This window comes from Lupinus angustifolius, chromosome LG07 (genome assembly GCF_001865875.1).
Source record: "Lupinus angustifolius cultivar Tanjil chromosome LG07, LupAngTanjil_v1.0, whole genome shotgun sequence".
NCBI classification, from domain to species: Eukaryota; Viridiplantae; Streptophyta; class Magnoliopsida; order Fabales; family Fabaceae; genus Lupinus; species Lupinus angustifolius.
The window spans coordinates 2,257,629-2,274,312 of NC_032015.1; the positions used below are offsets into that span (position 1 = coordinate 2,257,629).

At 28.6% G+C, this 16,684-nt stretch overlaps 1 protein-coding gene and 1 long non-coding RNA gene across 2 annotated transcripts; both read right to left on the reverse strand.

Moving 5' to 3' along the window:
- On the reverse strand, window positions 1,979-2,496 carry LOC109351693. The gene is made up of 2 exons (XR_002108268.1): window positions 2,375-2,496; window positions 1,979-2,131 (listed from the first exon to the last, which is right to left on the reverse strand). It is a non-coding gene; the product is annotated as an uncharacterized LOC109351693 (long non-coding RNA).
- On the reverse strand, window positions 9,496-11,651 carry LOC109351695. The gene is made up of 4 exons (XM_019593255.1): window positions 11,434-11,651; window positions 11,157-11,336; window positions 10,786-11,028; window positions 9,496-10,075 (listed from the first exon to the last, which is right to left on the reverse strand). Exons 1-4 carry the CDS (start codon window positions 11,434-11,436, stop codon window positions 9,836-9,838), a joined length of 666 nt encoding a protein of 221 aa, XP_019448800.1. The 5' UTR covers window positions 11,437-11,651; the 3' UTR covers window positions 9,496-9,835.

The window sequence follows — 16,684 nt, forward strand, 5'->3', positions numbered from 1 at the left end:
ATTCTAATATTAAAGGGTTCAACAGTGGAGGGTGGACATATGATATTCCAAAATAATATACAATTTCATGTGTAACTACTTGTGATCAATCAAAAAATAATTAATTATTAAAATTTTAATTTAAGTATATTTTTTTAACTAACCACAATCAGTGATACATAGAGCGATACATTTTATGAGACAACAAATATGCTCTCATAGTAGAGAGGATCTCAACCTCTTAACTATAGACTCTTTTTCTTTCTACATTTGTTGTCCCAAACTATTAGTTTAAGACATAAGTCTGGACAATAGATCTTTGGTACACTCAATGACCTCACCTATGTCCATTCTTCGTTCTCTTCCATATCCATTCTCATCTTGTACACAATCATCTTCACCTTCTCACCCTCCTTTAACTCCTCCAAACATATAGCATAGTCACCCACTTGTGGAATAAAAATACATAACCGTGAATTGTAGGTGAGTAAGAAATATGGTTATGTTGAAGTAAAGTTATTACTCTCTCGTGCTTCTCGTGGCTGTGTGTCTTGGTCCCCAGGGTAGCAGTAGCAATGTGGTAGGTACAGCATGACGTAACTCCTTTAGGAATATAAAAAGTTAATCAAAGCATGCCTTCTCTCTCTTACTTCCCTCCCTCCCTCTCTTGCTTACTTCTTTTGTTTCCTCAAGTTCTTTTCTAACTTCAGTTTTTGCACCTATCATTCTAAACTAAATATTTAATTTCCTTTATGCTACTTTTGATGGGCAGAAACTAAAATAGCATTACATACTCTATTTTTTTTTGTACAAACAAATGTATTTATTCGCCTTTTTAGTAAGTAACTAATTTTTTTGGGTTTCGTGACTGTCTTTCTCAATAAGTGTTTATTCACTATAATTGAACTCTTGACCTTGAGAATCCTGTAACTTTACACCATTACACCAACACTATGTTGATTAAATGTTCTATTTAGTGATATATATATATATATATATATATATATATATATATATGTTAGTTTTTTTCTAAATTTTAGGAAATATCTATGTTTGTAAGTGTATGTAATATGAAATACATTTTTTTTTTAAATTTATAGGAGTTAGTGATGATTTTTTTAACCTTCTCCACCTCCTAATATTGAGGGAAAACAGATTAGTATATCCCACCATTTTTTCTTTCATTTTCTTTATTGAATGCAACTAAACTTTGAAAAATATTATTTTCCTTTCACCTTCATTCTTTCTTTTTTACACACGTAGAAGAAGAGAATAAATGAGATAAAAACCATTGTTTGACACACGTAGAAGGACATTGTTTTAAGAATTTTTTTACCCCAATTGCAACAAATACCTAACAAATCACATCTAAAATTTATTCAAGCATAAGAAATTATGAACTAACAATAATGCCACTTTCAAGAATTATTTGAAGTTATACCATAGAAGACCTTAAGGTATTTGGGGCGAAAGAAACTCTATTTACAATATAATTGATCAATAAATGTGTGAACATTGGGTGATGCACAAACACATTTTATTCAGAGAATAAAAATAATTACTTACATTTTTCTCATTTGTTTTGAAAAGTGGAAACTATTGTCAACATGCTGTTTTCAGAATATATCCTTGGAGTAAAGGCAAGATAAAAATCTCGTATGAATATAAATGGTCGAGTAGCTAGACTCGATGATTCCAAAGTGAATAAATTGGATAGATTATAACGATGAAAAAAACTTAGATAGCACTCTGAAAAAAAAACATGCATCAACAATCCAATTGCAAAATTATTGAAATTAAACCATATTTTTTCGGTCTTCCCTTTTATTCAAGCTACCTTAATTTTGCAAGAACTTTCATATGCTTCTACATCTCTTGGGAACCCTAGTAATCGAGAACATGGACTTGAAGAAAAGCTCTACCTCCTCGTCCCTTACAAGAAAGTTCAAATTAGTTGCTGATGATCTTTTCATGAGTGAAGAAAACTTTCTTTTCTTTCTTGGAGCGTGTGGGCATGTTTGAATAATAGGAATCTTGTTCCTTGACCCAGTTGGGGTTTTGCACTCTTCCACAACCTCTTCTCCTTGAATCAGTTTCACTTCTTCTCCTTGATTAGGATCTCTTGATGTATCCATTTGCTTCTCTTTTGATCCTGTAGACATGAAGTTTCACTATTAACACAGGAATAACTAAGTGTAATAGATAAAAAAATATGCTAGAGGTGTTGTTCATAAAAGGGAGAGAGGAAGTACTTGAAAACTGGCAGCTTTTGCTATTCAATTTTCAATAATGTTATGTGTAGAACTAAACTTGTAAAACTAAATTAACAACATCTATTTTGGGTAAGAAAGAAGAAAAAAGATAAGATAAAAAAGAAAAAGTGTAAGTCTCTTACTTGTTTTGTAAAAGGGGATAGTGTACACTATAGATGTTGTACAATTTTCAGTTGTACATGCATGTAGCAAGGTTCTTAAGTTCGTACCTTTTTACCTTCCATGCTGAAAGACTTTCTCTTGGCCTTTTTGCTTCAAGCTTAAACTTGAAAGAGTGTCAGTGCCGTGCGGTTATAGTGTAACACTTGCCAAAGACAGAACCATGTGAGATCAAGTCTGCATACGTTGGCAAGAAAGCCACTCTTCGGATGCTATTTTGTGTAAGCACATGTTGGATTCATTAGAGTGGTCTTTTATGCTTTAATGTAGTCTCATGCGTTTCATCTCAAAATCAATTGGAAATGAATCATTTTTAGTATTTAAGGTTAAAATTGTCATCATGTTATATTTAAATGGTAAAAGTGTCACATCATATTATTATTTTTTACTTATGTTTTTTGATGTACTTTCGTGGTCTTGAGTACTAAATAAGATTCTCACTCAAATCAATTGATAATGATAGAAGTATTCTAACATATATTTAAATAATATATTATAGAACGAGACATTAGTGCGCACAATATGATACTTAGTTCTATCATGACACTCTACAGAAACATGTAAGCCCAGGAGAATAGTTACTTTTGATTAAATGATATCTTTTAGTCCATGATAACCGAAAAGAAGTTGAATTCTAGATATATATTATGTTATGGTTCTATTTCAAAATCAATTAACAAAAAGAGAAATAACCCAACAAATATTTTAACAAAACAAGACAAACAATATGTATGACTTACTTCCTAATGTAGAACATTAGTATGTAAATTGTAACTTTGTATAGGTAATTTTATAAAAAAAATTAGTTTCATGTTCATGCATAATTAATTTAAAATAGTTTTATTTGTATTGAATAATTGTTTTATTGTTACACCGTTTTTGTTTGGTATAAAGAAAACTACATTACTAAACTAAAAGTGTAGCATTTCTTCCTTTTTAAGAAAATGAGGTATTTATCACATTCTTTGGGTGTAAAATTACTTGATGACCTGTTCTAGCCACAAATATTTTAGAATCCATTTGATAAAAGGGATTTGGGTTGTAGTTTGAACTTTTAATTCCGATTAAATCAAAATTAAAACGTATTTGTTTTTAATCAGAAAAGGGAGAAATGTAATTAATCCAGGCTAATTTGTTTTTGATTTATTTTATAACAATAGCAGTGGTTGTAATTTGACTAATTTCTTAACTTTAGTTGTGACTTGTGAGTTTTAAAGATAATTAGGATAAGTATTATAATTATTAAAGTAACTATCTTAGGAATTTGAAAGTACTGTGGAATCTTATCAGTTAGTTTGGACTTAATATCCAATAAGTGAGGCTTAATAAACTTAAATTATGAAAAATTTCAAATGAAATTCAAAGGGTTATGTTAATTAAGATCGAGATATATGTTTTAAAGGATTATTACAATATTAATTACCATTTTAAAGGTTTCGTCCAATTTTCTTTTACTGTCGCTCGCTTTTAAGGAGGTTGCAGCAAAACGAAGAATTAAATTGTATTGATGAATTATTTTGAAAACCTGTTTTGTGTGGATATTTTCTTAATTTCAAAATCATCTTCTTGTAGACTTTTTAGCTTAAATTTAAAGCTTGTCCAAATTAATGGTTAAATGCTCCAAATTCCCTTTTTCACATCATGGATCTATAGTGGTGTAAGGGCATTCTAGGCTCTTTTTTTTTCTTTTACCCAGTGGTTGAGATCTAATTATTTAATCTATGAAATTTATTTCAATGTATGATGTGTATTGCTATTGCATATTGCAGGAAAGTAGAAAATGTTAAAAATTTATAATTTCTAATTAATATGGGTATTATATATTTGATACAATAGTATTAATTATTTATTTTCGTGATTATATTATAAGTGATCTAATTACTAGCTCCCTTTAGATTTCTAAAAGCTGATAACGGATATAGGTTTAATAGGTGGATACCCATCAGGTTAACACATATGGGATAATGAGAAACCTATAAGTTAACGTATAAGAAAGATTATGGACCGCAACACACCAAATCAAATTTAGTTTTCCCTCTCTCAATCAGAGTGAAAACGCAAGTCCTAAGAGGAATCAGAGATTTGGTTGAGGAATGTCATCATAGCACAAAACCTCTTTCAGAAACGTAAATCAAATGAGTACATCCAGGAACATGGATTGAAATATGACATTGTTTCCTATAGTTCATATATGTGTGAGATTCAAGATTCTTATTAGTATTTCACCAATCATAGGGAATTCTCATCAACATGTTTGGGAAGATCTTTATGTGATATATATAAGTGCAATTTTATTATGTGTAGCCATAATTAAACAGTGATGGATGGAACAATGGGTCATTGCGGGGCAGGCATCCCAAGGTGACAAATAGATTTATTGTATTGAATCTAAATAGGTTCAATCATATTTTTTTATATTATCAATGATACACCTCATTCCTTTTGTTTAAGGAACTAATCTCTTTTACGGTGTGTAAATGTCTCTCCCAACAAATATTTACTTTAACAGATCAGGCCGTAGGCTATCCAAAAGGTCTATTAAGTCTATTTAGTTATATTATGTAATATATTTATATTATACAATTTTAATATAAGTAATATTATTATTCATATGTAATATTAGTATAAAAATATAATTTAATTATTATGGTTAGAAGAGTCTAATTAAAAGTAGAAATATTAACTTATTTAAATGTATACATGCTAACAGGTCATACAAGACTTTTAAACAGGTCAGACCTATATTTTGAATTTTTTTTTTAAACAGACTAACATGTCAGACTCACACCTACGTGCTATATAGGCTCAATCTGTTTAAGGCAAAGTATAGTTTAGCTTATTTCCACCCTTAGTTGGAACACAAATCACTTATCTCAATTTTCTATCTCATCTAACTAAAAATAAAAAAATTGAAACATAATCTAACATTTTATATTATTTTGAGAAATTTAATTAACAAAAAAACAAAATATTTAAGGTATACAATATCCCTGATCCTATGGTAGGGAATGATCCTTGTCCACGGTCTTTACCATGAGGAGTGTTTACTTCCCATCCGTTTTCCCCGCCGCCCCGAAAGGGATAAATAGGGCCCGAGAATTCATTGAGAAATAACTTAAAAAGATTTTACGTCAGTCACACAATTTTTGCACACAAAAACATATAATTAATAATAAAATCCCTACAAATAAATACAACAATATAAAATCCCTAAAAATTAATACAACAATATAAAATCATCTCAATCAAGATGCTCAAATCACGAAAGAGTGCAAGAATCATTAAAAAGATAAAACATTGATAAGAATCTACATGGACAAGGGAAACAAATAGATAAATATATTTGTGTCAAACAAACTTGACTTTAAACAGAATACCAACATAACATGAGAATACTATATATTAAAAAACAGTTAACTTAAGAAAGTAAACGAAATTACCTCAGAAAATGGCCCAATTCATTTTCTCTCTCTCTAAAAATGGTGATGAACCAGAGGCGGCAGCTAATGATGAATGAAAGCACATGAGAATAATACAAATCACTGGATCATCTCAGTGGAGGAGAAAAGGATTTAATCTACACTCAAATTCACTTTCAACCTTGATTAACAAATTGAAAGATTGGATCTTACTTATAAAACGAGGTATATATTGGACAAGATCACATTATTGGGCATGAGAGTCGCGTTTTAAAATAAGAGAACATTACATATATCTGGATGTATGGGTCCTCTCGCGTGTAGGTTTTTTGCGCGTATTTTTAGGTACTCGTGTGTACAACGAGTATCCACAGGTCTCTTGTATTATAAATGAATTTCTACATTTCCTATTTCTATTATGTTTCAAATGAGATGAAACATAATTATTTTTATGCCATTTGATTGAATATTTGGCAAAAATGCTAAATTTATTGGTGTTTTCTATTTATGTTTTGTAATTATTTTCTTTGCAAAAGATAATATAGTAATCATATAAATAGTGGGTACTCACGAGCACGGGTACCATAATACCCATACACACCCGTATATACTACGAATATTTAAAAAAAAAACTTGTTTGTAAAACCTGTAGGTACTCGTTTGTGACTCGTACTTGTGCCCATACGGGTCTTACTCGAGGATACCCACGAGTACGAGTTTTTTTGTCATCACTAGGAGAAACGACTTTAATAATTTTTATCAAAGGAAGTGAAAATTTGACCAACAATCTCCACTATGATGATTTAATCGAGATCATTTTTCCACTATTAATACATGGATGATGAATAATATATTTATTGTGTAAAAAAATTATATTGTACATGAATCAACATACATACTATTTAAAAAATTATTATTAGTACCCAAAAGCTTGATTAATGCTATTTAAATTAGGGAGAAATGAAAAACACTTCTATATGACTTAAGCTAGGAATACATAAAAAAAATAAGCATATAATATGGGGCTCACAAGTGTTTTAAGCTGAAACTTTTAAAACGGATAACTCATGTTTAACACTTATTAGTACTGGCGTGTTGACATGCACTGTCATGCCTGTCAACCTCTTTTCCTATCGTTTGTAATGTATAATTTGTATTTTATAAATTCAAATATAATTTTTTGCGCTAAATTTACGGTTGAATTTATTCAATTGGTCTAATATTCAATTTTTTAAATACACTTTTAAAATAAGAAGATAATAATGATAAAATAAGAAAATAATATTATATGGTTTTTTTAGTAGAAATAAAAAGATATTGAGGGCAAAATAGTTACACCATTATGGGTAGTTATTTTGTGTTTTCCCTTTATTAATAGTATAGAAGTATAGATGATGCACTTAAAACTTTAGTCTTTAAGACATGACTTTAAACTTGACTAATAAGAGGAACATGATTTAACTAATATTAATATTTATCTGGTAAGGTTTATGTGTAGCTTTTTAAGGGGAATGTTTCTTTATATGGTATTTTATATATTTGTGTTAGGTTATTTTAAGTCGATAATCGATAAGTGTGAAATTATGTTATCATTATATTTAACTTGCATTTTAGGATATAATTAGGATTTTAGAATTGTTTTTAGATTTTATTTCTCTTTGTTCGGGTTGAGTGAGTGTTTTTAGCTATGTTTTGGATGGATTAAAACCAAAAAGAGTATGAGAAGATAAAATTTAGTGTTGAGACTATGAGAAGACCAATTAAATAGTCAAAAGAAGTCATAGTTGTTATATTATATTCCTATTTTTTAGATTTGTTTTGTTGGGTTTAACCCTTTGTAATTATGATAAATAAGAGTTCTCCCTCAAATATGAAAAACATTTTTTACACTTTACATTAGAATTCTCTAATTTAGAATTTAGTATTCTCTTCTCCATTATGAGTGAGTAATTCCTTTTGTTTCTAGGATTAGGGCTATGCCCTTTTACAATCAATAAACATTTGTTCTTACTTTTATTTCATTAAGTGTTATGATTTGAATCATTAAACTAAGTTTTATTCATGTGAGTTGTCTGATCAACAAATTACACCTCTTAGATATATTGAGGAAGGACCGAGAGGTGAACCCAACTATTTGACAATCTAGTTATTCAAACTAGAATCCTAATTTACGAGAGTATTCTTAGGATTTTCGGGGGTTTTTGAAATTCACCTTCGGTTGCTACGAAGTGATTGGATAGAAAGATCAGAGTAAATGATTTGATTGATAACAGTACAACCAGAGTAAGTGCGACTTCAATTGAGTACACGTGTCAGAGTTCGAGAGAGGATGACACATATCAAATAACAATTCCACCACAACTTAAAGTTCATGAAAATGAGCACAACAAGGATTTGCAAGTGTAAATACGGTGACCTTTATCCTGACAACTCTCCCTAAATTAGATTTCAGTCATTTTCAATACTTTCATAATTATTCTTGTTAATTTATCAATCGTTCTAAATTTAATTTTATTTCCTTATCTGAGTTAACTATAAATTAATTGCTATAATTAAATGAATTTTTCAATCATCATAAGATCGATATATTATTACTTAACAATATAATCATACACTTGCAATTTGCATATCAATAATTTACAGAACCATCTAAATATAAATCATATTAGTAAGTAATTAGGAGGAGAAGAAGTCAAGCTTTACTTCACTTATATATTCAATAAATAACGTATTAATGAGATATGACATTTATGACAACAAAATCAAATATAAAGTTAGTTGAATGTGTGCATCCTGGTGTAGTGTGTGATTGACTTATATTAAATGAACACTTAAATCCCATGTGCTTTACACCAATTCGGAACATGATTTTCAATGCATAAATTAAACTTAATTGGAAATATGGTAATTAACCTGTACACTGACATCGATTGAAGTTTTAAAGTAGTTCTGACTGTAATGGTAATGTTTAAGGTTTTAGATATCCTCAATCAGGTCACCTATTTCTTTGTTATCTATATATAAAAGTCACCTATTTCTTTGTTATCTATATATAAAAGTCACCTATTTCTCGTCTAATTATTTAAGTGATTTCACCTTCTACGCTTAAAGAAATCATAGAAAAAAGTTCAAATTTATATTATGGATCATGGGAACTTTAGTATTCTATTTTACAAGAAAATACTCCCACATTTTCAAAGTGCAAGTAATAGTTAATTGAATAAAGTTTTAAATCATAGAAAATTTAAATTTTATACAATGATTCATGGGAATTTATTTTATTTTACAAGAAACTACTCACACAATTTCATTGTATAATTAATTGTTAATCAATTTATTTAACGCATAATTTTCTTTTATTTATGAAATTTTTTAACCTTTGATGTTACGCAAACTTCTAAATTTGGGAACTACCATTCCACATTTTTTCGAATTTAATATTTATGTACTGTTAATATAAAGTATTTTATACAATTAGTATATCATTTATGATTCATTTATATTGTTTTAATGTAAAAGTAAATAATATTATTAACATATAAGATAATAAACAATATGTTCACAATATAAATAATACTACATTGTCATAATTTCTTTATGATTAACTTAAAAATTATTCAAAGAAGACAGAAGATATAAGTTAAAAGCATAAAACAGTTGTTTCATCACATAAAACCGTTCATGTGTATAGGGGACATTTACACCTAGCATGTTACATAAATTAATTAAACGAATGCAAAGTAAAGCAAAGCATTATTGCACCCCAAAGGCAGCAATCTTTTAAAGTAACATAAACGCATCCCTCTCATTTTTTGTACTTAAATTAATGCTCCCCATTAAGACAGCTTATAGTGCTATGGTTTAAGCACATTTAAACCCACATGGAGTTTGTGAGGAATGAGCTGGAAAATTATCATTACATAGCAAATCCAGCCTCAAACTAATCATCAACCTATAATTAATAGTATACAAATATTATTATTATTATTATTATAATTGTTTACTTTAGGGTCCTAAAGGTGCCCTATGTGGTGTTCCCTTTCTTCTCCTTGAATTATTAGAACAAGGTTGAGAACGAGAATGCGTGCTTTGGTATACTTGTTTGTAGATTCCTTCACGCAATTCGTCATCTTCTTCCTTTGATGCTAACATTCTTCCCATTCCTTTCTCCATTCTTCCTATTTCTTCGTCTTTCTTTGCGCTTAAGACAAAGCTCGCATTCCCATTCTTCTTTATCCCTATAACCTATTATTATATAACACACAATAATATATATCAGAAACCAGATAGACAACTACTTCTATTTTATCAAAATAAAATAAAAACTAGCTACTTCAATATTTCCTACATCTTCACATAATTAATATCTTGTGAATCAGTACCTATATAAAATTTTAAAACTAGCTACTTAAATATTAGCTATATTTCTACATAATTAATATTTTGAGACATGAATTTAATGAAGTAAATACATTATTTTTAGTCACGTCCTCACTTTTTGTCGGATAGGATCATATGTCCTCATTTCTGTCTCATTTAGTGTCCTCGTCCAATCAAAAAATTTTATTTAATTAAAAGTAAAAATTATAATAATATAAATTAATATTTGTACACTATTCTATATATAAAATTTCATTAATTTGATACATGGGGATAAGATTTTTTGGGACAAAAGATCCTTATACATTTTCTGCCTCACTAAATTATTCAGCATTTTTTTTAAGAATATGGTGTTGGTTTATCAGCATTACATGTATTTAGGTGATTCCATGACTTCAATTGAATGAACAGCTGGGAACATGAGCATAATGCCATTTGTTTAATAACCGAATATATTGAGAACAAAAGCAACATCTGTTACTGCCAATGAATTTTGGGAAGAAGTAAAATCGTAAAAATAACAAAAAGAGAGAATATTTTAGAGGAAGAAAAGGGGGAATTAATGAGAAACGAACCTTGCATCCCAAAGAACAGAAACGAAAAGCATCCAAGAGATTTCTTTTACATATTTCACAAAAATGGGAATTGCTGCTTTTACCACTATTGACACCATTATTAGTCTTAGGCTGATTCTGAGGCCTCTCATTCAGAAACAGAACTCTAGCACTGTTAATCACATATGTCTGAACCCCACTTATGTCCAAAACATTCTGAATTTCTGCTACCCTTACAACATCATGATAAGACGACCTCCTAATCTGCATTGCACTTGCACATAAAATTGACTCAATCCTTTCATCACTGTAACTCAAATCTAATTAACAAAAATGCATAGAAACATGCATTTACACACACATATATATATGTAATAAAATAAAATACCCACTTGAATTACTTGATGATCCTTGTGCCAAGATGATTTGCAGTAAAAACAGAATGCTTGGTCTCTACAATCAAGGCAAAACATGTTGCATTCATTTCTGGGTGCATTGATGTGAGTTTCACATAAAGAGAAGAATGTGGTTGACAATAGTCTTTCTAACCATGGAGGAACCAACATCAATTCCTGATGAAAGAGAGAAAACAAACTCAACAATTGTATAAAATAAATGGAAGAAAAGTGAAAACATAAGAAGGCATGTCTATATACAATTATACATTACCATTGCCGAGGTTGATTAATGCAATATAAGTTATAAACTATAACTGTTGGGGATTATAGAAGGAATACACATAGGGAGAGAGAGGAATAAGAGAGAAGTTGAAACAGTAACATAAGATATATAGATATATGAAGGAAACAGTGGATGGAGTAAAGGACAAATAAAGTAATAATATTGTATAAAGAAAGGCCAAAAGTGAAGGTTAAAATGAGAGGATGGTTGGTCAAGTGGATTTTGGATCGTTGGATTTGAGGAGAATATATATATGGGCTTGTTTTTTGTTTGGAGGAGTTTTCCTACAGCTACCGTTTTCATGACAGAGAACATATCAAGAGAATTATGTTGAATATTAACACCTATCTTTGTCTGGTCCAGAAAAATTCAACACATTTTAAAAAAAAAATAAAAAAATGATAGTAAGTAGAAAAGTGAAATCAATATTGTTAAGGTTCCTAAATCTAAGTAAGTAGGTTAATCAAAATTCAAAAATAATAAAAATAAACATGTTGTGTTAAGGTTCCTACGTCTAAGTGATTAAGTTAACCAAAATTCAAATCTAAAGTAACTTTATTTTATTTATTTTAGTGTTTTTGAAATTATGATATTAAATTAATTAAAATTACTTTTATGGTTTTTTTATAATTATTTTCGAATTTATTAAAATAATTAGATAAAGATGCTTGAAATATTCTCATAAACTTCTATTTAAATTAAAAATAAAAAAAACTAACAAGTAATAGGTGGTCAAATCAATTATGTTAACATCTCTTAAATTAAGTGATTAGATTTATTCAAAGTTGAAAACTACTTAACTTAAGTTTAGGTTAAGTTAGTGTTAATTTTTTTATATAAATAGTCTAGTCTAGGTTTAGAGGAAAGAAGTTTTTTTCAACAATTCCAACATTTTCAAAAAAGTTTCATCCATTCCCAACAATTCAACAAAATACCAAAAAGAAAGTAATTCTAAAAAAGGATACACTATAAATACACCAAAAATACTACAAACATTGAAAATTGTTTAAGAAAATACGTTGGGTCAGAGAAAGTGCAAAGCTTAGAGATCCATTATGGATGTGAGCATTTTTTACTCTACGCATTCGTTTTGACAGCAATCCATAACCATGGATTCTCCATACTCTTTCTTGTCATCACGTTGGCTTCACTCTGTCCAATCAACAAGGTGAAACACGTCCCAGTTACACTGTACCCAACTGCATTGGATCTACCATCCTTCTTCTAGTGCATTATTCTCTGCGGACACGCTTGGCTCGGTGCACCCTTTCTTTCAACCAGTCTCATAGCGACACGTGTTACAGTCAACACTGCATTATTTTCAAGCCATTAAGGAGCAGACACATGATTTTTTACATCTGCATTTGTTTTCACTGGATCATTGCTCTCACGAGGTTTTATTTTTCTTCTCTTTTTGCATTACGTTTCTATTCACATGTTATAAAATCAACATCATTAGCAAATAAAAATTTAATTTTTTAATATCAAACAGAGATTCGATCACAAAAATAAAAATAAATAAATAACTTTTTTTATAAATCACTAATAACAAAATGATCTTTTTTACTGACTAACAAACATTTTTAACCTAACAAAGTGGTAACAAATTTTTTTTATGAACACATAGTAATAACCAAAAAAGAATAAAAAATTCCTTTAATATAGTTAACCCTCAAAAAACTCTTTTTGAATTCAAATAGAAATTTTTCTAACCAAATAACCATAACTTTTTTTACTGTAATTAAAAAATTAATTTCATACAAATTCATATACTTAGGAATATTGATTATAAATGCTTATGATATAATTTTGGGAGTTAATCAAAGATGAAAAGAAGGTCGTTCCATATGTCTCTTTCTTCTCAAATCATATTCGAAAGGTCGCGCTACACCGATTCTTTTCAACTGATTAAATCTCAAAATTGATTAAATTATATCTTCTTAATTAAATAAATGACAAAAATTAATCAAATAAAAAAAATTCACCGATAAATAAACATGTTTGACTAAAAAATATTTTTTCTCTAATTAAAATACATTCAACCAACAATCTTTTTACTACCTCTCAAGAATTACGTAAGCCTTGATTCCCTTAATAGGGATATGTAGGACCAAGGTCAATCTTGCCAGACACAATAATAAAAAATATTTTTTTTCTTTTTAATAATTAATTAATTAATCATAAAATTTAATAAATAATAATAATAATAAAGTAATATATTTTAATGAAGGGTACCGTTTAAGTCCGGCGAGTAGGGTGCTAATATCTTTCCTACCTTGTAACTGACTCCGGAACCTGAATATCAAAAATCTAAAAGCTCAATGTAATTGGACTTAAAAGATTTTTCTACATTTTTAACTATAAAATATAGTGGCAACTCTAAACAAGGTCGTGCAGCCGAAAATCCGAGCGCAAAATTGAATAATAGTACTTCTCTAATTCAATTATTATACTTTCCAAGTTCCAACCTTGAAACTCTATATGTTTTATTGGTTATTGTCCCTTCTATGATCTAATTTTGATTTTGTATTATATATAGGGACTAGTTTTGCTCTAACTACACTAATGGTTTATTTGTTCTGTTTACATGTATATATAATTGTGTATAATATATTTATTTTTGATTTGGTATATAATATAATCTAACTTTGGATGCTAAAAAATTAATATTAGGAAATTTACTTTTTCTTGCTTGTTGTGACCATTTGACATAGATCCAAAAAAAATTATTCCTTAGAAAAAATTATTGTTTCCGGTATGTCAAGATGTAAGTCTGTCTGTAATTTTATCTATCTCTCCAGAAAAAAGTTTACAATTTGTTTTTTCATCTATATTAGGACCAATCTAGTTATATAACATTTGTATAGATATAGTGTCAAATATAAAATTAAAAGGACTTAGTTGCAATTGAAAAGTTGGTGGTGATTTCCCTCATTCATCAATCATGATGCTATTATATTTTGAGTTTACTTTGAATCATTTTCTGCAAATTTAATTAGACAAGAATCTTCACCAGAGAAGGAATTGGTGGGATGGGGGTCGTAGTAATGGTGAAGAGAAGGGGAAGTGAGGGTAATGAAGATGAATATAGATCATGTGTTTTTATTTCTGTCTTACTTTTTTGTCCCGGTCCAATTAAAATGTGACACTGAATTAAAAATTTTCTTTTTATAAATATAAGAAAATATTTTTATATTACTTGTAATAAGATGATTGATAAAAAATATGAGGACATATTTGTTTTCCCATAGAGGCCATAGTAAAAATATAATTAAAATTTCAGAGGCACTATGTTTTAAATATTGTTGAACAATTGACATGTACATAATTATTAAGTTTAAAATCTGTGCACTGACAGTGTAAAGTTTTTTATACTATCCGTAAATTATTTACTATTGATTTGTATTACTTTTATTTAAGAATCAATGATGATTAATAAATCAATATTAATGATTTACTGACACAAGGCACCATAATTTTTTTATCAAAGACCATAAGGTTAGGCTTCATCACCAAACCCTTGTCTTGTAGAAGACTAGTATACATATGCTTAGAGCAACAACTACCTTACTTTGAGTTGCTTAGCCTCATACACGTATCTTAGTAATTTGAAATGATTTGTGGGATCTTAACTCTTAATAACACTGAAGCACTGAGTTATAGGGATGCAATTGCATTTGTCTGTACACAAAAATATGGATTATCACTGCAGATATATTAAATGGTCGGTTAGATTTATTTAATTTATGAAAAAAACTGGTAAGGAGTGTGACAGAACTATCAATGTGGATTTGCTATTGCTCCACCTAATTTTTTAGGAGTTTTACAAATGGAATAAAATTTTAGTTAAGTTGCTAAAATTTAAATAAAGAAATAAAAAATGGACTCATTTAAGTAACACATGTGAGTGCTATGAAAGTAAGGTGAGTATAGTTGTTAAGCTAATCACTATTTAAAGTATTAAAATAATGAAGAAAAAAACTTCCAAGTCTTTCATTTTTCTTTATCCTTTCCAAAATTCAACTCTAAAACAAAACCTTAAAAACTTTTGTTAGAACGTTTGCTTTTCGAGAGAGAAAAAAGTATATGCAAATATATAATGCATTGTCTGTTTTATGTTGATAGTGCATATATATTATATTATTTTATTGCTCAAGGGATATTAAGTATTCATGTTTTCATAATAATTTTAACCAATCATAGTGGGTATCACAGTTTTGTATCCTTTTGCGTACATTACCCATAATTAATTTATAATAATTAATATATTTATTCAAATTATAATAAGTGCATCCGTAGTCCTCAAGCTCTTAACACTTCAACTATTGTATTTAGTTCACTTAATTTTATACATTTAATCAGTGCAACAGCCACATATTTAATAAATGTAGCAAGTATTGCCTTATGATTTCATTGCAGTAGACACATATTGAATTATTTTTTTCAGGTTCCTGGTTGAATTCAGGTTACCTGAAACTCGACAGGTTAAGGTTACCCAAAATTCGATAGGTTTGTGATTAGGTAAGCATAAATCTGATCATAATCCACCCGTTGCCATTCATACTCCCGGGTATTAGGAATTATGATATATTTTTGTGTCAGGTGTTCTTTATTATTTTAGTTTTTTGTTAGGATTTTTGAGTATGGGAAATTGTGTTAGGATTTTTGGGTATCAGGGATTGTGTTCATATATAACTTTTTAAATGTTTGGAATAATTTCTCGATTTTGCTATTTTTGAATTAAGAGGATATAATTAACAAAGTATTTTTTATATTTTTAGCGTTGTCTTCTCTATGAATTTACACTACTATTTATAATAGAGAATTAAATACATATTTATTTTTAAAAACAAATCTCTACCACTAAGAATTTGGAGAATGTTAAGGAGATATATTCCCTCCTCTAATCAAATTTAGATTTTTTTTGTTAATTCTTTCATAAATTAAAAAAATTCGAATAGGTTCTTTGCATCGCGGGACATCCTGAAAATGACCTTTTTATTATGAAAATATCCAATAATTTTTATCGAGCCAAAGTTTTAGTGATTTTAAAAATCCTAAAATTATTATATTACCAACAAATAAGTAAAATCAATCTTTTAAATCTTATAAAATCACAAAAAATATATTTTATGCCCCATTTTTTATTTTTAAAATAATTGGAAAGTGAAAAATAAAGAATTTTGAGATACGATTTTTTTCAAATTGGAATCTGTAACTTTTAAGTCCTTAAAATAAT